The 25040-nt window shown below is 39.6% G+C and overlaps 1 protein-coding gene across 1 annotated transcript in view; it reads left to right on the top strand.

Annotated features, from left to right (window-relative positions):
* LOC140226241 (uncharacterized) overlaps window positions 1-25040 on the top strand; it is an 88410-nt gene that overhangs the window by 26384 nt on the left and 36986 nt on the right. The window contains exons 2-10 of the mRNA XM_072306726.1: window positions 1976-2293; window positions 3605-3745; window positions 4203-6665; window positions 7707-7856; window positions 15416-15514; window positions 16015-16088; window positions 16831-16972; window positions 21155-21318; window positions 24478-24546. Of these exons, the coding sequence (XP_072162827.1) occupies window positions 2002-2293; window positions 3605-3745; window positions 4203-6665; window positions 7707-7856; window positions 15416-15514; window positions 16015-16088; window positions 16831-16972; window positions 21155-21318; window positions 24478-24546 (3594 nt within the window). The 5' untranslated portion in view covers window positions 1976-2001. The remainder of the gene's footprint in view (window positions 1-1975; window positions 2294-3604; window positions 3746-4202; window positions 6666-7706; window positions 7857-15415; window positions 15515-16014; window positions 16089-16830; window positions 16973-21154; window positions 21319-24477; window positions 24547-25040) is intronic.

Genomic DNA, 25040 nt, shown 5'->3' with positions numbered 1-25040 from the left:
GGAGTTCACGGTTGCGATTTGTGCATGTGCAAAATAAAGGTCAAATGAGAATGTTTGTGTATTTGCCATTGACTTTCAAACTAAAAGAATCCTCAGGCAAATGAGGATTTGGAATGTTAAGTTGTGTGTTTCACCTTGTTAGAACGTACAGGTGAATGTGATTCATCAATAATGTTTAACAAAAGCTGCACACGCATTTCATTGACATTGATTACAAAGGTGGCATGCTTCAACAAAAAATGCTCTGTCACAGGTCCTTTCCATATTATTTGAAAGTCTGTGGTGTAGGGGTCAAATGAGACATGCGCTAACCATGAACTCCCTTATAGATACCAAAATAGATACCGAATTGCGGCCCTTCTGGTTCTCAGCAGACAATATTTTGGATTACAAGTGCTGTTTGTGCAAATGATTGACAAATTGCCCTACGTGCATCGACGTAAATAAGTGCTGTTTGTGTGCAAGTGATCTTCCTCCGAACCTGAATATCAAATCACAGGAGTTGTGTGGTGCTTCCTCTGCTAATTAGGAGATTACTAGGCTCTAAGTCATGACATAGTAGTTGTGCTGCATGTGCAATAAATATTTGTCGAGGTCTGTTTGTGAAATGCTATTGCTCTGCTGTGACCTTTTGATCAGAAGTGATAATCAGTGGCATGTGATGCAGTTTGTCAGATACTGTGTTTCTTCCTGTGTGTCACAGGCCCCCTTTCCGCACCAACTGAGGAAGGGGGGCGGGTCTTTGATAAGAAGTGACCGCCTATTTATAGACACATCATTGTACGTCCCAGACCTAGAGATACACTGTTCTTTAAACTGTATAGCTTCTACAGATTTTTATGAAATGTACACTGTACAATCTCAGGGATATCCATTGGTTTCCAGCTTTATTGTTCGTAGCTCACAGTTACAGTAACCTGTTGAGGACGGACTGATTTTGCTACATTACGCATTTTCCATACACCTGCCCGAGTATACTCAAGACCTGTCCTCAACAGGTTAAGGAATTATTTTTGAGCTGATTTTGTGTTTAAAGTTCAGACCTGCACTCTAGTTTGCTGCATGATGTTTGGCAGAATGTTTTATTTTGTACATGCATGGGCACTTCACCGTCAACGGATTCTGGACCCTTGCCCAAATGCCACTTTGAGGGAATGGTAGATTTTTTTTTGTACGTTAGACTGATTCATGCTGTACATGTACAGTACATGTAGGCCTACCTACATGAAGTACATTTGTAGATGTCTAAACATTAAAATGTCAAAATACTGTACATTACTATTCTGTATGTTTGACAGTAAATACACCTGAACATTGACTACACATTTTTCTTGAGCTGTATTTAATATAAAGTGTACATTTTCCGTGCATACTGTCACTTTCTGCCTCAAGTTGATCAAGTTCTCAAAACAAGAGGGCATTTATGAAGGTTTATTATCAATAAGGAACTAGTGTGCAGATACTGGCAAGGTCAGAGGAAGTGGTACACTGTATTCAACATTCTCTGAGAGGTTAAGGGTCATTTGCAATTTTTTTTGTGTGTGTGTGTGGTTTAATTTGTGCTGCACAAGTGCGTATACCATTCAAAACACTCTGAGTTGTTTGAATACAGACACTTGTAATGTCGTTGAAACATCAGAGCGTTCTTGCATGAAACTTGCTGTGACATTTTTAGCTTTAGTTTATTTCAAATTTGTGAAACTTCTATTGATATGTTTTAGTAGAGCTGGTTGTAGATTTTTAATCCAGAGCTGAAAATTGTATGCCAAGATGAAAAAGAAAAGAAAAAAATACTTTCTGTTTATGATTTCTAGTCAGTAGAAAGAAGAATACAGGTGGATGTCTTGAAAACAAAACAGACAATTTTATTGAAAGTCAATCAGTGGAGTGAAAATGAAATGAATTTATACTATATTTGATAACCTCATGATTTTATCTTTAATATTCTCTCTCATAATTCATTCCTGCTGACCAGATTGACGCCCGTGGTGCTCACTTGGGATGGAGGTGGGATCCACCGTGGTGGCGCTCTACGACTTCGACACGTCGGAGGCCGGCGAGCTGTCGCTCAAGGCGGGCGACCGCGTGGAGGTCACGTCGCGAGTCGACGACAACTGGTTGTCGGGCACGTGTGGTGGTCGTAGTGGCACCTTCCCCACAAACTTTGTCAGGCCTGCCGATGGGGGACCACCTGCTACACAGACAGATGGACAGGCAGACAAGACCTCATACACTGTTGTCGCCATAGAGGATTTTGACAGCACGGCGGATGGAGATCTGAGCTTTAAGAAAGGTGAAATGCAAAAAAGAAAAAAATAAATAATAGTGAATAAAAATCACCATGCTGAAATATTTGGATATACAAAATGTGTTTTTGTATAATGCAGTCATTTTGTTTAATGTGACCCGCTACTGCAAAAGGATCCGAAAGTCGGGGGAGGACAATTTTCTGAAAATGGCATGACATCATTCCCTTACTCTTCTACTTTAATTTCACATACATGTACTTGTATAGCACAACTCATAAAAGTATTATTAGCGCATGTCAAGTGGTTGAGGAAATCAGAGTTTCGAGAAAAACGCCTTCAAAGTTTTCCTTCCGACGGTGTCATGATCAAGGGGAGGCGAGACAGTTTTCACCACTTGACAATAGAAGGCATGCTCCTAGCGACCTCCGCGATGTTCATTCAAGCATAGCGCCAGCAGTCTACTCATGACCAATCAGTTATCAGGATGCCATGTACTGACCAATAAGATCACTCCCTCGTTGCTCGTGGTGGAGTAAACCGTGTTGCTAAATCCAAATCTTTGGACACGTTTCTGTTACGTTGAAAGTTGGAAAATCATGGCCCAGAAAAATGCTGATTTCTTGCCTTTCCTTTGATCATTTAGCATTGAAATTTTGGCAGATGATAGACAAAACATTAGACTACAAAGTTATGCCAAAAATAGAAATCCGATTGTTTTGACAAATTTTTATGATGTGACTTCAAACACGATTTTCTTGGCTCAGCCGTCAGCGACTTTAGGATCCTTTTGTTGTAGCGGGTCACAAATGTGTACCTTTCAAAACGTTCATGCTCTTTTGTATGTTGTGTGCATTACATATATTCTATCCCAATATTTATCTGCTCCAGTGGTCAACCTGCAACCCTATCTTTCTTCCAGTTCCACACCTACCCCCCCCCTCCTTTTTTTTTACCCTCAGAACTTTTTTACCCTCAGCAATCCGTCGTCTGGCAAGAAGGGGCGGCGTGAAGAGAATCTTGGGCCTCATCTACGAAGCAAAAAGTTCTGAGGGTAAAAAAAGAGCTTCCCAGTACACCTGTACACTGTATGCCTGAGACGTCATTAACGTAATGAAAAAAAAAAAAAAAGAAAGAAAAGAAAAGAAAGAAAATCCCTCTTCGGGATGATGTTTTAACACTTTGGTATTGGGGTACATGAGATGTTTGAAGTGTGTTGATTAGATTTTAACATTGGAATTCCACTTTGTGTGCATTACTACTGTAGTAATGGATGTTAAGCATTATATGGACTGTACTGGCAGAACACTTTCTTGATTACACCCCACCTCCCATTATCTTCCTGTGTGTTTCCCCAGGTGAAGAGATCACGGTATCTCGACAAGTAGATGATCACTGGATGGAGGGCAGTATAGGTAGCAGAGTCGGTATTTTCCCCAAGGCCTACGTCACTCAGGAGAGCTCCAAGCAAGACCACGTTCAGACGTCGGCAGTTTCAGGTTTGTTGGACACGTCGTGTGCGGCATGGCCCACCTGCTGTTGCTAACATAGTCTTGTATGCCGATCTGCTGCTGTTTCTGACAACTTGAAATAAAGTACTTTCTGTTCAGATACAGTAATGCAAAAAAATACAGCACATAATCAAAGCAAAAAAAAAAAAAAATGACATGTATTTAAATTCATCATTTTACTCTAAATTACCTTCATGTGAAAAAAAAGTCTATCAAAGTGGAGGAGTTATGGTCTAACTTCTGTCACAGATATTTGTGGACAATTAAAAAAAATATATCAGTCTGATATATTGCAGTCATAATCTTTATATCTGTCTTTTTCAGCATGTTGACTGCAGGCTGTCTTGGTTATTCTTCCATTTTACAGTAGATCTTGTTTTTAGATGTTATGTAAACTAATTTTTTGTGTCTTCTTTTGTTTTCCCTTGTGGTTCTCTGTTTCAAGGTGTACAAGCTGAAGCCGTACAGAATAACACAGGGCAGCTTAGTGACGAATTAACATTCACAATTGGTGATATCATCACTATCACAGAAAAGGTGGATGATGATTGGTTGCGAGGATCTCTTAACGGCAAAACAGGTGTTCTCCCTGCAATATGTGTGAAAGTGCTTGACTCAAATATACTGAATGGACCAAAGGACAGTGTTCTTGGTTTAGGGTCGAATGCCCTGACCAAGTCATTCCCGTTGAGCAGTACTAAGACTTCAGAACAGCCGTCAGCAAAAACTCTGTTCCCTTTCAGCGCGGAGCGTGACTGCGAGCTCAGTTTCATGGACGGGGAGAGGATTAACCTTCGGCGGCGGATCGACCAGAACTGGCTCGAAGGGGAGCTAGATGGGAATGTGGGGCTCTTTCCGGCCGAATTTGTGGAAATCGTCGTAGACATTCCACCGGGGTATGTCCCACCCGAAGTGAAACCAAAGAGCGGGGCCAAGCCAGTCGCCAGCGCTGGCCACTCAGTATTATCATCAGCTTCACAAGGGGATGTGGCGGTGGTCAAACCCCAACTCTTGGACGTCGGTCAAGGGAAGGGTTCACCTTCCATCAAGGGCAGGAGAGCCAAGGTGCTCTATGACTTCAATGCAGAAACAGAGCATGACCTGATGGCGAAGCAGGGAGACATTCTAACAATCGTGACAAAGCCGGACAATGAGTGGTATGAGGCCAAGCATCCCTCTGGAAAAGTGGGCTTCATTCCCATCGCATACGTGCAATTACTGGAGAAACCCAGGACTCCATCCTTCAAACGACAAGCGCCGCAACCACCTGGTGTGAAACCGTCCAAGAAAAGTGTGGCACCTAGCTTACCGCCAAATGCATCCTCTGATAAGAATGCTAATGAGGTGTTTCCGCTAAATGAACTCGATAATATGAGCTCCAAGAAGCCAAGCTTGCCAGCTAAACCTGTTCAGCCCAGCCAGACCTCCGGTGGAGGGGGAGGACTGGATGATCTGCTTTTCTTTGACCCACTGGTGGGTGGCGGTGAGCCGCCCATGCAACCTGCCCCACCCTCTTCCACTTCCACAGTGAGGGATCCCTCGCTCCCCCACGCCTTCAAACCAGGAGGCACTGCTTTCAAGCCAGTGTCATTTGCCGGTAAGACACCAGCAAACACTGCCACGGTTGCACCAATGTCGGCTGAGACGCAGAGTGCTGCGCCAACGCCTCCACCCCAGCCCACACGGGGGAACTCTCTCCTGGACATGAGCCCTGTGGACAAACCTATGTCCCCAATCCTGCAACCAATGGCGCCAGCGGCCTCCGGCGGTGACAATGAGTCCAGACCAGCTGTGACCAAACAGGAATCCCTCGACAGTCTTTCGAAGTTTGACATCCTGGCAGCCAGGCCTTTCGCCGCCACTAGTTCTAAGCAGATTCGGAGCGTGCAGCGACCGGTGCATAGGGGAGCCACATCAGGGGCCACAGATGCAAGCTCCACCATCCAACCGACTGCTGCACCTGTGGGTGGCTCAGAACCGGTGCCGCAGCCATCTCAGACAGGAGAAATGCTCACCGTGTCACAGGTCACCCAGGACCTTGATCGTGCTATGATGGAGGGAAGTTCTCCAGGTAATACCAATGCAACGTCAGCCCTCCTCACCCTCTCCCAGGTTAACTCTGACCTTGACATGGCCATGCAGGAAGGTAGAGATGTGCCTCCCAGTATCAATGCCACCTTTAGCAATGAGATGGACCCCTTCAGTCAAGTCGCAGCTTCAAGCCAGGAAGAGGAGTACCGGCCTCCAGTACCACCTCGACAGCCTTCCCCAAACCCATTTGCTGCGGCAGTTCAGGACCGGCAAGAAGAGCCGCTCCAGCAACCAGGGTCCTCGGCCAATCCCTTCTCCGCTGTCACACCCCCATTTGATGCCAATGAAGACTTTGTTTCTCCCTTCAATCCCAGCCAGGATATGCTGCCCTCGGATACTGCCCTTCCACGCGATGACAGCATCCCGTCTGACATGTCGGATGATGCCTTCGCCAACGGAATCAACTTCACCATCAACTCGCCACTCAGCGTGCCCCAGAACCCTCAGACTTCCACTGCCTTCAAGCTACCTCCACCCCCATCCCCGGGCAAGCGACCTGTTGCTCCGCCCAAACCCCAGAAATTTGACCCCAGGACTGCCGTGCCACGCCCCCGCCCCCGGACCAGCATAGAGAACATTGATACCGGCATCTTGTCACCCCCACCCCAGAAGCCGGTGCCCCCTCCGAAGCCGAGCCTGGACTTGCTGTCCTCTCAACCAGCTGTCAATCCAGAGCTTGCAAACTTTGAAGCTAGCATCCAGCAAATGTTTGACACCACCAAGTGGGAGACAGATGATTCAGATGTTGCCGAGCAACTGCCTCCGGTCACAAGAGGAGCCTCATTACTGGAGCAGGATCTAGGAGTCATTGGGCAAGGTAAGCAATGACAAGTCAGTGCTATTTGGATAGAAATAAATGAACCTTACCTGGAGAGATACTATGAAGTAGTTCCTAATTCTTACATGGAAATAGAAACCTAGTAAAACTAACCTACAGCCATAACTGCAGTTATTGATGTCACAGTTCATAACTAGAAAAGCACTGAGAGCACAGACCTCCGCCAAGCCAGCAACTCATTTCTACCCTTACATGCATGCAATTTCCGAAGAAAGAAGCCTTTTGTTTATGTCATTGCACAGTGCCTTGCCCGAGCAGAGCCGACACCTAAGTGGGAGTATGTGAACCTCCATTTTGCACAGCTTGAACCCAAAGTTCATTGACCTTATATGCCAAAAGAGGAAAAATCCTTCAAAAATCCATAAAAAATTCCCAGATCACCACCCAAATTGAATGAGGTGTTCATTGTGTCAATATCGACTTTTTATGCAAATTTCATTTTAATCTGTGCACAACTTTTTGAGTTATTTTGCAAACAGACAAATCAACCCCAATGATCACTTAACCTCCTCCTTCCTTGGCAGAGGTAATAAGTTCTGCTTAGTTGTGCAGAAGAATGATAAAACAATGAAGAGCACCAATTTGTGTGTAGCCACAGTGTTCATACTTTTCTGTGAAAAATGTTGCGTTCATGCAGTGTCTACAGAGCTTGCCTTACAAATTCATTGATGTTACAGTTGAATTTTTACACATTTCTGCCAATTGGCTTATGGAGTTACAAGTAAGGATTAAAAGTTTGTCTTAATATGTTGTACATATAGCTTGAGTATATGCAGCAATTTCAGTAGAATGCATCAATAAAAGTTTAAGGAAAATCAAACAATCTGTTCAAAAGTTATGAACTTTTGAAATTTCTGCACAGTCACTACTGGATGAGAAAACTACTTCTGAATCAGTTTATGATATAGTTTATGCTTACATTTGTTCATTTAAGAGCAAAAATTGAGTTTTTGCAGACACATGGAGGCATAATATATTAATTCTACAATGTAATGCCCATCTCCCTGTATGACTATCAAGTCTTGCAACAGCAGTCCAGCCAGAAGGGTCCCCAGACTCAAGCCGCTGTGGGAGATCTCCTGGGCATCGGAGGGGTTGTCGAGGAGACGCCAGCCGCATCCCAATCGAATAAACCGAGTCGACCGGCACCGGCCAGGCCAGCACAGCCAGGTAAAGCTTCTAGGTCCCTCACTCAATCTCTGAATTTCGGGATGTGAGAGTTCAAAGTTCATTTAATCTGATTTCAGATTTTTTTTTAGTGTGCCCAAAACCCACTTATCACTGACTTTCTGGCAAGTCAAATGCATTAAAGAGTTCACAGTTTAACCCGTTGCGGACGAGTCCCAAGTATACTCGGGCAAGTGTCTATGGGAAATGCGTGTTGTAGCAAAATCAGTCCATTCTCAATGAGTTATTCAAATTTTCTCTTTTTTTGTTCTTAAGTTTCAGATTTTGTTGTTCAGATTTTTAATTTTTTTTAATGCAAAATACTCTCACACCTCTGATGAACAGTACTGTATCATTCTGTGTGCTGTCAGTATTTTTTCAATATTCCATTGCTACACATTTTCTGTGGTGTATTGAATCCATGAGAAAATAAGTGATAGAGATGTGATAAATTTTCTAATGAGTATCTAATGAGATACACAGCTCACCTTGTGGTAAGGAACTGAATAGCAACAACACCTTTACAAAGGTAAGTGCAACAAAATTAATATTAACAAAAAATTCTGAGTTATTTTCACCACTTAATGAGAACCGCAACCTACTTTATCAGGACATATTCTAAAATGAAAAGATCAATTTTCCCTCATTGATATCTGAAATTTATAACTTGATCCAAACAAATAGCAACAAACTAGATTTCATTTTCCTAGCAAAGCAGACAATTCCAACCAATCCCAGGAAGATTCTGTACATCGCACAGTGAAAACATTTGCCGATTGGACGTAGTTAGGAGACTGTCCCATAGGGTGACATTGTGCTGATGAAGATATCTAGCTTCTACAAATGTACTAATGCATGCGCTTCATTCTCAAGCCCATTTTTTCCGGTACCCATAGCAGATGTGAACCGTTGCCTTGGATGTAAATTGTTACAAATATTGTGTGTGGTTTAATGTGATATACACGCTGTACATGCTGGGTTTTGTGTGGGGTCTAATAATTGTTTAGTTGTTCACCAGACAGTTATGCAGAGCTCCTGCTTAAGCAGGGGAAAAGAAAACAGAGAAAGAGAAAAAAAAAATGGGAAAGAAAAAAGTTAATGCAGATTTAGTGAAGAGAGATTTGATGATAACTCTTTTAAATGTTGCTGTACTTTGAATTACTTGGCAAGAAATACATTTCAATCTTTTTTGGTTATTCATGTACACTGTATCTTATCTCTTATCTGTGTCTGGGAAGTTAAGGTTATTGTTTGCACTTAATATCTGTGGAATTAAAGGGTATCTACTTTTTTTCTTTCTTGATATCATGTATTTATGTCTTTGTTTTAAGGCATGAAGTGTGGATGCACATGTAGAAGTTTTTTAGACAATTTCTTTTTTTGTGTGTGTGTTACAAAATATAGTCATACCTTTGAGTACACCACAGTGCAAAAATTCATATTCATACGCACCCACATTCATACACACCCAGATGCACACATATTTGTAAGATGCTTCAACCGGGGATATGATAGTTTGCTCAAGGTAACTTGGCATAATCTATTATTTGCTTCTGAAAAAAATAATGAAAAAGTAGTTTCTTTCTTCCGATAAATTGACTAGTTGAAATTGATAACCAGCTTCAGTTAACTAAAAAAAAAAAAAAATCAGGCTTCATGTCATGTATAGGTGTGTACGCGACAATCTAGGACTTGTACATGTACATAAACATTTTTCAAACTTCCCCATTTGCATAGTGTGAAGACATTTCGCCTACATACAGGTCATAAATATGTAAAACAAGCAAGATACAAATTTGTATAGTCTGTACCCTAAGGCCTCAAGAGGGCGCTTTTCCATAATGTGTACTCAGAACAAACGGGCATACAATTATTGTGTGCCTGGTGTGAAATGTATCCCTAGTTGCCTGGAGTGAAACACCACTACAATATCCTAGATTGAGGCAGTTTGTGAGGACACCCCCTCCCCCCACCCCCCCCCAACACACACACACACACACACACACACATTATATACCCAGTAAGATAGAGGAAAAAGAATAAAGAAAAAAGATGCTCAAACCTATTCCAACAAAGCGTGTTTGTATTCTGCCTGGCTTGAAACATACAATGTTCATTTTTTTTTTTTTTTTTCCCCTTGGTTAATTATTTCCATATTGAATAAGATTTGTTATAGACCCAGTATGCCTTTTGGAATTAGAGAACTTTTGAATTCATACAAAGTACCCTATTCAACCCATTGAGGACAAGTCCCGATTACACTCGGACAAGTGTCTATGGGAAATGAGTGTTGTAGCAGAATCAGCCCGCCCTCAATGGGTTAATGGTTGCACACATCTGAAGAACTGTTCACGCAAGGTCATTAAACACAAGCCATGAATGCTATGAATGTGACAACATGTGTAAATAGGAGTGTTGAACCATTGTCATTTATTCATTAGGTGATAATATGATTGCCAGATTTTCTGTAATTACATGCAGTACAAAAGGATAGTTGAAAGAATCTAATACATTATATATATATATATATATATATATATATATATATATATATATATATATATATGCGGCCAACTTCTTTTATAACAATGTCCTTAGGACCAGCATTTCGAAATTCCATTAATGGAACAAATTAGAGTATATAATTTTGAAGAAGTGTAGAAGATAATTTTGGAACCTGAATGTTTACTTCATTGTAACTGGAATTTCATTGTAACCCTGTTTCTTATAAACAGGAGTGCACTGTACAAATGACCACATTCTGTTTTCGGAGGCGGGGGGGGGGGGGGGGGGGGGGTGTTTATTGCTCTTTTATTTTTGTTGACTGGCTTGTAAAGCAGAATAAAATAAGTACAAATTTCATCTCTAATCTCCAGACTAATATTTGATTCCAAAGTATTGTTTTGAAGCAGCCTATAAAAATAATATAAATATATTTCATAGAATTTTGTAATTGGTGTGATGGTGTTTTTACTGAGAACTGTGATTGTGTGGAAATTGTCACCTATCATAGTACAATGTACTTCTCTTTAAAAGTTGTAATGATTAGATAATGACTAACTTGTAGCTTACAGTATTTGCAGTTTGTGAGTAAACATCATTGAAATAACTGATACATGGCAGGTTTCAACTTTGTATTTACACAGTATGGAGGACTTTAATCTAGATAGGTTGCCTGAAAGGTACATTGTAATAGACAGATCTAGTTTGCATGCCTGTTGAGATAAATGGACTATAACTAGTTTTGTTTCTTGTGAAGAGCTGTGTTGTACTGGAGTCACCTCCCTCAATGTGTCTTTTGAAGTGCTGTCATGCAAAGCACATTCCATACCAGTAATCTCTATATTGTTCAGACTCTGGAGAGTGATAGTATGCTTTTTAAAGTGAAGAAGGTGTAGGAGCTGTAAGCAGGAAATTCCCGCTAGACCGGCATTGTAATCTTGAGGTCCTGTTTCATTCGCCTCGTGCCTTGCTGCTGTTTCCACGCTCTTTGGCCGTGTCGAACATTTCGCATTCGCTTCACAGTGTGGTAAGTGACCGTCGGTGCGCAACTACAATGTATAACTGTGCTGCTTTGAGTTGTCCAGCCCTGAGGAAGTATGACTTGCTGCATGCGAATGTTGTTCCCGAAGTTTGTGCCAAAATGTCTCTACACAGGTAGCGCGTCTCTTCGGCTTGCTGTAAATTTTTTACCTACAGTTGAATGTATTGGTTTAGTATCAAAATGTGGCAATGCTGTGAGAAAGCAGGCAGACATTTTATATTATGCAGTCTACAAAGAAGGTTCTTGGTGCATACAGAAGAAACCCTCAATGATGTGTTATTATCACATTTTTGTCAATTTCCTCTTTTAGGACTTATACTGCAGTTTCAAGGATTTGGAGTTTTGCAATGGTTACTATACATATAGGGGCAAAAAAAAAATGGATAGATCTAAGACATTGCATGAAGTTTTATTATTTAGCAACAGATTCTTTCTCAATTATTGTTGCCAAAAAAAAAAAAAGAGCTGTCATGAGCTAATATATGTAGGCCTACAGTAGTTGCTGAAGGTTTAAGCAATGTAGCAGTTTTGTTTTCGTGTGTTTTTTGTATGTCTTTATGGTTGGTTAGCTTGTCGTTGCTGTTTCTTTTATAGGGTAAGATTCAGCCAGAAAATTAATACACGTACACGGATGATGTCATACAGTGTACACTGAAGTTAATTTTACAGTGCGTAACAATACTCAGGAGGTTGAGAAGTGTACAACGTAACTCTTGTCAAAAGGTTTACCTAAATCTGTGCTCTAACATCATTATGTGGAGATACTTGGTATTGAATGACAATTATTAGGCAGCAAAGCAACCATTGGGTTGTACACTCTACCTGTTTTTACTATCGTGGTGTAATATATGATTTTGAGTAGTATGATACAGTGCTCATTACTTACAGTTTACTGAACGGGTATGGTAAGATATTAACTGTTGAGGACGGGCTGATTTGCTACAACACGCATTTCCCATTATACTCGTCCGAGTATACTTGGGACTCGTCCTCAACGAGTTAAGTATAAATGATGATGTAAGTATATTCAGAATAAAATTGAATTGATTTGTTTAACATGGCTGCTGATGAACCAACTCATGCTTGTAATCTAGCAACCATGGAACCAGCAGCGTTAAGTTTCGTCTGAAGGACTAAAGCCCTGTTTTACCAGACCTTACACTGACAACGTCAGGACAATGTCCAGAGAACAAAATTCCTCCATGCCTCGGAAAATAAAACTGCAAGAGAGAACAAGGGGTATTTAAACAGACACACACCAAAAACCCTCTACGGGTAGGTTTCTAGGAAGGGGGGAGTGTCCACTGATGCGACTACCCCACCCTCCGACCAGTGGCATTTATTATTCCAAATTGTGCACATTTAGGTACTAGGCAATCATGTTAGTAAACAAAACTTGGTTACAAAATCCTGGTTTCATCTACATAGAGATCAGTGGTAACAATGTATGAATCCATGCACATGATTTGCGTGTGTTGCATCAATTATTCTCTCTGTCTGCAATATTGTGCATGCCATGAGTGCTAAAAGTATCAAGGGAATGTTACTGCGGGAGAGTTCTAACTAATAGAAGGGTTATCTGGGTAATTTGCCTTGCTGGCCAGGGTAAAATTTGGCAAAAGTTACCTGGACAATGCCCGAGCAACATTTTGCAAGGACCATTTTAACAGGCAGGGTATTTAAAAAAATTAATTAATAAAGAAATAAATATCTGGACGCTAACTGGACATTGTTGCCGTAACCTAATTTGAAAAGCTCTGTTAAAGGGTGTGTACAGTTCTGGTCGAGGTGAGGATTTAGCTTTTAACGTTTTGTGAGATATTCAGAAACCACTCTATGAGATGTCAAAGAGCATGCAGTTCTAAGGGGTATCAAAAGTTTATTAGATGAAAATCGGTTTTGAAATGGCTGAGATATCCAAAAACAAGGTGAAACAAAGAGATCCTAATAAAGTTGTGGCATGTCGCCTTTTATTATTAGCACTTTTTTGGATATCTCAGCCATTTGAAAACCAATTTTCATCAAATAAACGTTGAATCCTTCTTACAATTACATGCTCTTTCATATTTCATAAGAGGCTTTTCACTGTCTCACTTAGGAATGTTCAAATCATGAATCCCCACCTCAACCAGTACTGTACAGTCCCTTTAAAATGGGGCTCAAAGCAACGAGGATAAAGTGCTTTGCCTGGGTGGCACAACTGCTGTAGCCATAGGAATTGAACCAGTGAACCAGGATCCTTGTGATTGACAGTCTGTGGTCTTATCCACTGCACCTCAACAGCTCCTCTTAGTTTGATGGTTTGACAAATGAAATTGCCTGACTTTCACACTTCAGCCCTCACCATGACATTATGTGTATTTCCTGCTGCCGATAAACCGACTCTCAGAGTATTCTAAATGAGCTGAAGCCAAATCTCTGTATGAGAATGCTTCAAGTGGTAGTGATCCACAGAAAGAGATATTCTCGTCTGTTGAGAATAAGAAGGGCGTTAAGTGGTCTTGAACACTATGGGTTTAGTGGCAACTTGAATAACGCCCTTATCATTCTCAACCGACGTTCTGTACTTGATATTCATTGTCCCGTCAATCAGCTTTGATATGTGTCATTACTAAGTGAGCCAAGTTTCGGATTGTTTTCTTAACCAATCAAGGCCCAGTATCCCCATTTCAGTGGTTTTGTGATTTGCCTTTATTACCTCCGCCCAGGGAGGAGGTTATGTTTTCATTGCCGTTGGTACGTTTGTTTCGTGGTTAATTTGTTTGTCTGTGTGCAAAATAACTCAAAAAGTTGTGAAAGGATCTGGATGAAACTGGCAGGAAAGGTTGAGAAAGGTTTCCTTTAAACTGCTGTAAACTTGCAAATGAAGCAAAAATGGGGTCATCCCATGAGGCAGTGCCCAACCACCATACAGTGGATTGAAGCAAATATCCCTTTGAGATCAGCCCAAGTTTCTTAACCCATTGAGGACAGGCTGATTTTGCTATAACACACATTTTCCTTTGATAGACACCTGCCCGAGTATACCCGGGACTCGTCCTCAACAGGTTAACTTACAGCTTTGAAGTACTAAATTTTACTACCAGCCCGTGCTGGTGAAATTTGCAACCAATCAAACTAGCAAGTCTCTGATTGAAGAAAGTCGTGCATCATTGATGCCTGACACCGAGAGCCTGTGGGCGAATTTAGCAATTCTTATCTATCGGTTGATGTGACTAACAGAATTAACTAACTGAATTATTCAATAGGAGTGGGTGTGCCGGCTAGGCTTTCTATCAGCTCACGCGTGATCATTAAAAAAAAAAAAGGAGGAAAAAAAAAAAAACAGGTCCTTGTGCCGACATGCTTGGCTTTAGTAGATTCTTTGCTTATTCATCTTTGTCAGTGTCACCAATATGAGAGGCCTTTAGAGAAACAAGACTTCCCACATGTATGCAAACCCTTGAACGAGATCAGAAATAAAGTCATCCTTCAAAGCACTCTAGGCTTGCTATAAAATGTGAAGGCACATGTATATTTTCATGTGTTCAGTATACATGAATTTGTGGTGTATAAATCAAAAGAGCACACACATACAGTGTATTATAGAGAACAACTTGTAATGTGTGTCTAATGTATACATTGTATGTGTAATGCAGTGTTTGTCAAAAAAAAAAAAAAAAAAAAAAAGGCATAGAGGGGAAGGGGGGGCCGGGGGAGACAGGAAAGGAATGTGGTATAAACTTAATAGTTGAAAACAATCAGAGCTGAATAGACTTGATACAGGACCATGAACATTGATCATGATTGCTAACATTATAGTGGACAATATAATATAAAGCAATACCCAAAAAGAGAGGTTTTCGTACACTACAGTGTACACCTGTATGTCTTATGCTGTTGCTTAACCCTTTCTGTCTCAGGGACTTTGGACAGTGTGTACAATACTATGGGGTTTTCTGTGCCAATCAGCACTCAGAACACACAAAGGGTTAATGATGGCATACATCTTTCTCGTGTACTTCCTCACCTCTAACAGCCAAAAAGAAGGTTCCCCCAGGTAGACCTGGTCCACCCCGGTTAGGAACCAACAGCAGAAAAGATGAAGACACCATGCTTTCCCATCTCCGGCCAGATGGTGGTATGCTTCAAATTTATATTTTCAGTCTTCATTATTATTTTTTTTTCTCATGATAATGGTCTCTGCATTTCTATTACGTGTAGTATTACACTTTAGTATCATATATCCAAGTATTTTGACTCTTGAACCCTGGGTATGTGAAATATTAGTTTTGAAATGCATTTAAAAATGACACCTGTTCAGACATCTTAATTTTTATTATAAACAAAATTAACAAATAATGTTGTACATTTAGGTCAATGATTTACAATGTACCTGTTTCCAGGTATTTGCACTATTAGATTAAGATATTACCCGATAACTTTGTTCAATTGACTTTGTGTGAAATTTTCATCTGGAAAAAGAATGCAGGGGAAAAAAAAAATAAAGTAGATTCATATGCAATTTGATCAAGTCAAACGAAGTTGTATCTATTGTCAAGCTTTAAATGTGAGGGTAATAAGGGAAGCATCTTTTTATTAAAGATGTGTTTCTCCCTATCCCTTTTATCATTATAGCAGTGAATGGAGATGCGGATCATTCCATTTCACTAATGGAGACAAGGATATCCGAACTGACAGAAGAAATTGAAGTAAGTGAACAGAGGAATAAATTTCAGTTAATCTTGATGGGAACACTGCAGGAAACGTGTATTGCCCATGCATAAAATATTCATATCTTCAGTATTAAAATATCTTATCTACGTTTAGGCACAGCATTGATAACCTTGCAATGTGATGACAATGATGGCTACTGACACAAAGCTGAGTAATGTACAAAAAAAAAAAAAAAATGCTCAACGTTTCATGCATCACTGCACACCAGAATTATGATTGGATGTGATATAATGATTTAATATACCATAATATTCTGTATTTATGGTATACTTTATTTGAGCACAGAAAATAGCAAAAGTTGGCAATGTATCTGATAGATATGTGTGAGAAATGACTTCATCTTTATAATTTGATTTTGATTTGATTTAGAATCTGAATTATGAGTCATTTTACATACACTGTAGCAGGTAATGAAGCATCAAATGCCTGTAAGCGAGCAAGCAAGCAAGCAACCAAGGGAACATTATGACTGTATTCCATTCCTTCTGAAGGAATAGCCAGTGAGGATAAAGTGCCTGACATACACTGGTAGATGTAATCAATGTATCACTGCTGTCCAGGGACTTGAACCCGCAACCTCGTAATTTAGAGTCCCTTGTCATATCCACTGACCCCCAATAAGTCCTTTGTATATTAAGTGTACATTGTATGTAACCTGATAACATGAACTCTAATCTCTCTTTTGCTGTACATTCTCTGGTGTCCTCCCTACTGCAGAAGCAGAGGTTACAGAAGTCCAGTCTGGTGCGAGAGTGTGCGTTCGTCACCATGGAGACAGACAAGGCGGAGCTGCAGCAACAGGTGGCGGATGCGGAGGCAGAGATCGCCGAGAAGGAAAAAGAGCTCCGGTCCCTGCAGGGTGAGCGGTAGCGAGCGCCCTTGTAGGGCTCCATATGACATCCATCTTATTGTCAGTTTTTTAGTATTGATGATGATGAGAGGGCATTTGACACACCTCTCTCAAATGTGGGAGAAGGTGGGTTTGATAAAACCAAGTTAGCATTCTCATCAGTATACACAAGTAGTAGGAGTGTTTACTTTTCTTTAAAAAAGCAACTGTTATATATGGAATTCTCTTTTTATAATCGTTGCACTACTGTGACAACACAGAATGTTGTAGACTTATTGTAAACCTACTAAACTGGACTATTAAATGTGAAAATGCCACAACTCTTTCAAACTCCATAATTTTGGAATGCATATCAAATTTTTCTCAAACTTCACTGATGTACATGTATTCATTAAAAAAAAAAATTCTGTATTCACTGTCCACATCCTTGGGGGGGGGGGGGGAAATCACCTCAAAATTAGTCACCGAGTGCTGAGCCAAGTCAGGATCATGTTCACACTCTACTGTCCTTCAAATGCCAATCAGCTCAAATGTCCAGACTATTACAAAGTAATTTTCAAAAGACAGGGATTATGTTTGTCCCCTATAGAAAAAAAGCATTTATAAGTATGTATTGTTTGACTTACTTGGTTGTCTATTTCTGCATAGATGCATTTTATCATGTTTGTTTCTCATTTTCTCTTTTTAGGGGGTGGGGGGGGGGGAGTAGTGGAATGCTAATGAAATATACATTGTATATTTGCAAGTTGCAGCTGAGTTCATTAGCAACTAGAGAGGTTGCCTCGTAAATGTCTGTGTCAACTTTATATGGCATTTGTCACTGCTATTGACTAGGAAGTTTGACAACTGCAGCTTATCTTTTTTCGCACAGAGTTTATGACATGTTATTCACCTGATGATGTTGTTTGAAACAAACACAGCCTCTTGTAATAATTTGTTAAAGACTTCCTTCTCCTTTGCACTCAAGTGAGAGTTCAACTCCCGCAGAACCAATGCTTTCCAATGCCAATTAGTTTTGCACATCATACATTTGCTCATCAACATTCAAAAGACTTGGTGTGAAACTTACTAGGAACTTCTTTTGCTACAAATGTACATTGTAGCGTTGAGAGAAATGAATGTGATATATAATTCTTTGTAGGTATTCCCGGATTTCCACCAAACCTCATCCAAAGCTGATTTTAATCTGTACTGTGGTTCAACTGCCAATTGGCACAGCTTATCTGGAAACCAACTGTCAGTGAATATACTGTAAAGCCAGAAATATTTGTATTCATTTCGATTGCGCGAATTTCGCAAGAGCCAATGAAGATTTTGTGCACCAGTTAAAATACATGTGAAAGTTGTGGTCTACACTGTATGCATTGAATGCCAGTTACAATTCGTCAAAATTTCATGCCACAAAATTAAATATCTTTTTTTTGTAGTCTAATTCCCCTTTCAGTAGAGTCCCTATTGTATCACCATGGCCTTCCTGTTGGACTGAAGTGTATTGCTATGCTAGAGTGGACTTGCTAACCATATGAAGAGCAAAAACCGATAAGTCCATATTTGCCAAATGGAAATATTTGCGATTAAAGGTCAAGAAAAATAAAGAGAATAATAAGAACATTTTTGCTTCTTTTGACCATAACTTTAAAAATGTACCTCTATGTGTAGTGGCCGATACATCATTTGAAAGGTATTATTTTGTACTTTATGACAGAGACCGTACTTCAAAATCTTAAAAAATGGACTTATTGGTTTTTGCGAACAAACTCTTCATATTTTTTGTAGGTCAAGTTTTGATATTTTGTGTAATCCTGAATGCAGGATGGGTGAAAAGGCTTTTTAAATTACCAACTATAAAAAAAAAAAGAAGCAAAGTCTTGGCGCAGAGAGGGTGTAGGTGCTGCAGGCTCTTGTATCAAATTGATACATTCTCTAAAGGGATGGAATAGTTTTGGTTGTAGTCATTATGAAAGGTGGGTCTTACCTTTTGTTAGGACCACTTTGTTTTTGGATATCTCAGCCATTTTAAAACCAATATTAAAAACCACTGACAATATATGAAAGAGGGTACAATTCTAAGAGGAATTCAAAGTTTATTAGATGATAATTAGTTTTGAAATGGCTGAGATATCAAAAAAACAAGAACAAAGTGGTCCGAATAAGTGGCAGGTCCCACCTTTTATTCGGACCACAACCAAAACTATACCGTCCCTTTAAAAGCTCTTACATTGTAGGTTGGCAAAGTTCAGGAAGGGTTGTATACACACAAGCAATGACAGAGAAGACAATCAGTAAAGCGACAATCATTTTGGTAGCATTGTATGACTAATATAGAAAGAATAACTAAGATATTTGAGACAAATGGATCATGTTCTCTCTCACTTTCAATACATAAATCTCATATTTCACACATTCTCTCCTCCCTGAATCTCTCTCTATGTTTCCTAGACTCTGTCCATTGTCTAAATGCTCCTTTACCGCATACTTTTCATCTCTCTCTCACTTTCTATGGTGTCTTTCCATCATTCATTCACTCCACACTTCTCTGTCCTTCTGGTTTGCTTGATGTGTCTTTCCCTGTTCCTGTTAGAGCGTGGAAAAACTTACCGCATGTTTGTCAGTCTGAATACGACCAGCTCTGCAGGACTTGCTGAGACTGGAAACTGTCTTTAATACGTACATGAGGTGCTGCAGTAAATCTTATTTGTGGTCTGGTATCCTCTAGACTGGACTTTCGCAACTGTCTTCGTTGCTGGCCTGCCATCGTCATCAATCAAACGTCTCCAGGCTGTACAGAATGCTGCTGCATGCCTTCTTACAGGCACCGAGAAGTTTGACCATATCTCTCCAACACTCCATGAGATTCATTGGCTGCCTGTGCAATGGAGAATGCAGTCTGAGATCTTGCTGCTTACTTTTATATTCAAGGCTCTTCATAACTTGTCATCTAGCTACGTACATTGTATCTGCACTGATCAGTGTACATCAGTGGTGGCCAGGACTATAAAAAGTTATGCAGGACTGACTCTTCAAGTGTTAAATACCCACATAAAAACCTATGGGGATAGAGCCTTCTCCTCGGTTGTTCCACGTCTGTGGAATTCTCTACCAATTCAGCTTTGGAATTGTAACAGCCTTGATACCTTCAAATGTGAACTAAAGGGCCCACTGTCATATCCAGCAATTTTGTGAATATTGTGTGGCATAGTTGTGGGAGCCGGACACCTCTGAATGTTCTTTGTGCAGAAAAATGGCGCGATATAATGGTGTTCGCTATCATCTTCTTCATCATCATCAATGTGTCCGTCCATCCCTTTCTTATTGTCAGCACCAAGGTCAATATTTGTTCATCTGTTAATTTCTCTCTAAAGATACCACAAACTTGATATCTTTCTTCTTCAATTTTAGTTTGTCTGTCTGTCTCTTTTGTCTGTCTGTCTGTCTCTCTCTCTTTCATGCTCAGCACTGATTGCAATGTTCCTTTCTCTGTTGTTCATTTTCGTCTGAAGTTATTCCAAACTTTATCTCTTCTGTCTGTGTGTTTGTGAGTCTGTCTCTCTGTCTCTTTCTCCCACAATTCATTCCTACATTTCTTTTCAAGAGTGACAGTGCACACTTTATTCTCCCCAGCAGACCAAGTAGTAGCCCTGAAGCCCCAGCACGCCTCGGCCCCCAAGATGACTCTGGCAGACTAATATTCTTCTATCTATCCACCATATCTATCTGTCTATCTGTCTGTCTGTCTATCTATGGTGGAGGTCTATCTCTCTGTTTCTCACAAGTAATGCGTACCTCTTTTTAATGACACTCTGTTCTCCTGACAGACTTCTGTGTATCTATTTCTATTTATCTATCTATTCTGTATCTATTTACCCTATCTATCTGTCTATCTACAATATCCATATATGTATCTACATATTGTATTTATCTATGTGTCTATCAATGTATGTATCTGTCTATATGTCTGTCTACCCTATCTACATATCTGTCTGTCTATCTATCTGTCTGTATATCTATCTATCTTTTGTAAATATCTATTCATCTATCCATTTACATTTGTATATCTGTACCCTATCTATTTGTGTGCAACCTACAATGTATCTTTCTTTCTATCAATATATCTACATGGTATCTCTCTATCTGTATACACATATCTTTCTATTTCTCACAATTCATACTTACATTTTGTTATCCCGACAGACCAAGTAGCAGCCCTGAAGCCCCAGGCCACCCCGGCCCCCAAGATGACTCCAGCAGACTTCAGGGAGAAGGTGGTGAAGGAGCTACTGAAGACCGAGGTGGATTACGTGCGGGACATCAAGCTCTGCCAGGAGGGATTCATGACCGTCCTGCAGGAGAACCAGGTAACGAGAGAGATATGTGGAGAGATATGAAGATCAAGAGATAGATAGATAGGTTGGTAGATGGGTAGATAGATAGATAGATAGATAGATAGATAGATAGATAGATAGATAGGTGGAGATACAAGGAGAGATATGATGATCAAGAGATAGATAGATAAATAGATAGATAGATAGATGGACTGGTGGGTAGATAGATAGACTTGATAGATAGGTGGAGATACAAGGAGAGATATGAAGATCAAGAGATAGATAGATAGATAGATAGATAGATAGATAGATAGATAGGTGGATAGATAGATAGATAGATAGGTGGGTAGATAGATAGATAGATAGATTGGTGGATAGATAGATAGGTGGGTAGATAGATAGATAGATAGATAGATAGATAGATAGGTGGATAGATAGATAGATAGATAGATGTGGGTAGATAGATAGATAGATTAGATAGATAGATAGATAGATAGATAGATAGATAGATAGGTGGGTAGAAGATAGACTTGATAGATACAGTAGGTGGAGATACAAGGAGAGATATAAAGATTTAGAGAAAGATAGATAGATGGATAGAAAGAGATAGAGAAGGGAGTGAGAGAGGGAGGGGGAGGTTGAGAAAAAGTAGAGAGAGACAGAAAGAGGAGCATACAGATTTATGCTAGCTGTACAAACATATACAAACATAAAGCTTGCATACAATGCATTTGAAGAGTAGTCAAGTGGAATACCTGGAACGAGATATGAAGAGAATAAAAGAGAGGTTAGTAAAAGAGGTACATCTGTGTAACTTTAGACATAGAAAATAGTGATTGATTAGTTGAGACAGACAGTCACATAAAGGAGAGAGAGAAATTGCATACAACGATTGTGACAGATAGTGTAGTTTTATGCCAATGTGCTGTACTGGCAAAATCAGGTGGAGATACACACTACATACATATATATGTATGTAGTTTGTGCAATCTCATAGCATTAATAAGTACAAGATTGAGATACTACATGTAAGTTACATTTGTAGAGAACATTGTAATGAATATCAAAAGCAAACAAATAGATATCTGTCAAATGTTGCCATGAAAAAGGAAGTGGGAAAACATTTGCTTGGCTCCTTATCTCATCGTATACCTGTTTTATGTGTTTATTGTCTAGATTAGTTACATGTTATTACGTTATATTTCATAAACAACAGCATGCAATAGTGATGAACTGCTACAAGCAAAACATCACTAATTTATGTGGAGAGAACATGCAATACATACAAATAGAAATCAGGCAAACCGAGCTGTGTAATTTGCCGCTCATGATTTATCCCTCACCAAAGTGTTTTTGAATGTTGTCTTCCGCTTATACTGTTTAATCACACTTGTGGGTAGCAGACACCAATCCATTAGCCATGACTCAGTAGGCATGCATGCCCATTTATTATCTAGTCCATGTGCTTACAAACATTGTACACTATACGCTCCACATGTGACATTTACGATATCATTAACCATTGTCCTCAGCAGTATTACACCGTGTTTGCTTGATATGCATGAGAAGTCAGATTGCTACAGAGCAAACATGAAAACAGATTTCATCTAATAAACAAGTTCATTTTTCATGTGAAGCATGCATTATACTGTTTATGCACATATCATAGCTCAATTTGACTTTGTTTCCCCGTGATATGGTAGGAGCGCAGGAAAATATCATCTCCACTTTACAGGAGTTTGATTAGATACCACTTAAGAAATATGAAAGAACATACATGTACAATTCTAAGAGGAATTCAAAGTTAATTTTATGAAAAATCTGGCCAATAGTGACCTATTTCAAAAATCATTTCTCAAAATCATTCTTTTCCTTGAAAATTTGGAGGTGAAAATGTAAACCTGTATTTGAGATATCAGTTTTTTATTCTGTTTCTAAATATTTGTATTTATCTGTAATAGCCCCACTGTACACTGATTTTAGATTCTGCCCATTCATCAGGCATTCTGTAGGCACATGTCTCCATAAACCAGTAAAAGGCATTAATTGGTACTTTGCTTGATTGGCAATACTCACTGATAATGTTGGCCCATCTTAGGTTGACCAATATCTGAACGTTATTCACCCATGCACTTTGTCCCATCCCATTTCAATACAGTGTACAGTACCTTGTCATTGATCTGATAAATTGACAAGCTTGCAAGTCAATGGACAATAGAAAGTCTGAGAACAATAACTAAATGTTGAAAGATAAAACAACATCTTTAAAGAGTGCATATCACACAACACAGAAGATAAATTGATTAACGAATTGCATTGTATATGTTGTGAATACATGGTGTGTAGATTGTGCATGTCATTGCCCAGCTCAAAACCCACAAAAATTAGGCCAAAATGAATTTCCACCTTTCTGCATAGTTCAAAAGGGAGTAAGCTGTAATCGTTAACATGATATCTTGTTAAAATCGGACCATCCTAACCCATTCAAAAAGTGATTGAAATAAGAGAGAGTCAGAGAGTGCAGTTTCATAGGAAAGGGAGAAAAGAGGATTTTATAAAGATTAGGGTCACTCAGGCATGCTGTGCATGAGTTTCAATGAAAACACATTTTATTTCCCAGTGAAAGCAGTGCCTGGTCAAAGAAAATATGGTACAGGAAAACTCCTAAAACTTGCCTCTATTTCAGTTTTGTTTTAAGTCACCAAAATTTTGACAGACAGAAGAGAAAAGAATACTCTTCCAGGAAGACAAACTTTGAAAATTGGGCATGTCAACCCAAATGGCACATGTATTTAATATTATAAGTATTATTATTATTATTATTATTATTATTATTACTATTATTATTATTATTATTATTATTATTATTATTATTATTATTATTATTATTATTATTATTATTATTATTATTTTTATTGTTATTATTGTTATTTTTGTTTGTTACACAATCCTAATCTGCCTTGTTTTGTAGGTTTTGAGCTTGGCATTCATGAATGTCCTCTGCCCCCCCCCCCCCCCCAAAAAAAAAAAAAAAAAAAAAAAAAATGTGTGTGTACTAAATGGTATACAGTTTGCATACATTACCTATATACAGTATGTTACTTTATGTATGAATGTAGCCTCCATTGTGGTTGCCCTCATTCCCAATTCTTGTGTGTTGTGGCTGTCATGTGATTTGTTTTGTCCAATCAGGTGGAGATCAGTGCGCTGCTAGTGGCGCAGGCTGAGGAAGAAATGGAGCGCACTGGTGAAAAGAAAGCGGTTAGACCCCAATCACATTCCCCTTCAAACTCCTGGTGACTGAAGACTAATCCAAACTCCACCCCCACACCCATGTCTTGCCTAACATCAATATGCCTGTGTCTGTTTCAAACTAACCCAAGCCTATTCAACCGCTGTCACTTTTATAGTCGCTAACATTTTGTGTATATTTAGCATTTCATCCCTCACAGCGTAGGGTAGTGTACACTCGACGTAGTCAGTACCGAGTCTATGGTCTGAATTTACGAAGGTGGTACTCTCTTTGTCCATGGTTTAAACCATGGATAAACGTATGGGGCGCCAAGTTCGCATGTTACAAAATAGACCATGCAACATTTGGCATCCCATACAAAACTACGGTCTTTGTCCATGGTTGAAAGCATGAACAAAGATTGGACCACCTTCATGAATTCGGTCCCATGTGTGTACAAAAGTATGTCCAACTCTAAATGCAAATCTAGTGTGAAAGCTCCTCTACCAGTTCAGACTGGAGT

This window comes from Diadema setosum, chromosome 3, assembly GCF_964275005.1.
Source record: "Diadema setosum chromosome 3, eeDiaSeto1, whole genome shotgun sequence".
NCBI lineage: Eukaryota > Metazoa > Echinodermata > Echinoidea > Diadematoida > Diadematidae > Diadema > Diadema setosum.
This window is presented reverse-complemented; position numbering and strand designations above follow the sequence as displayed.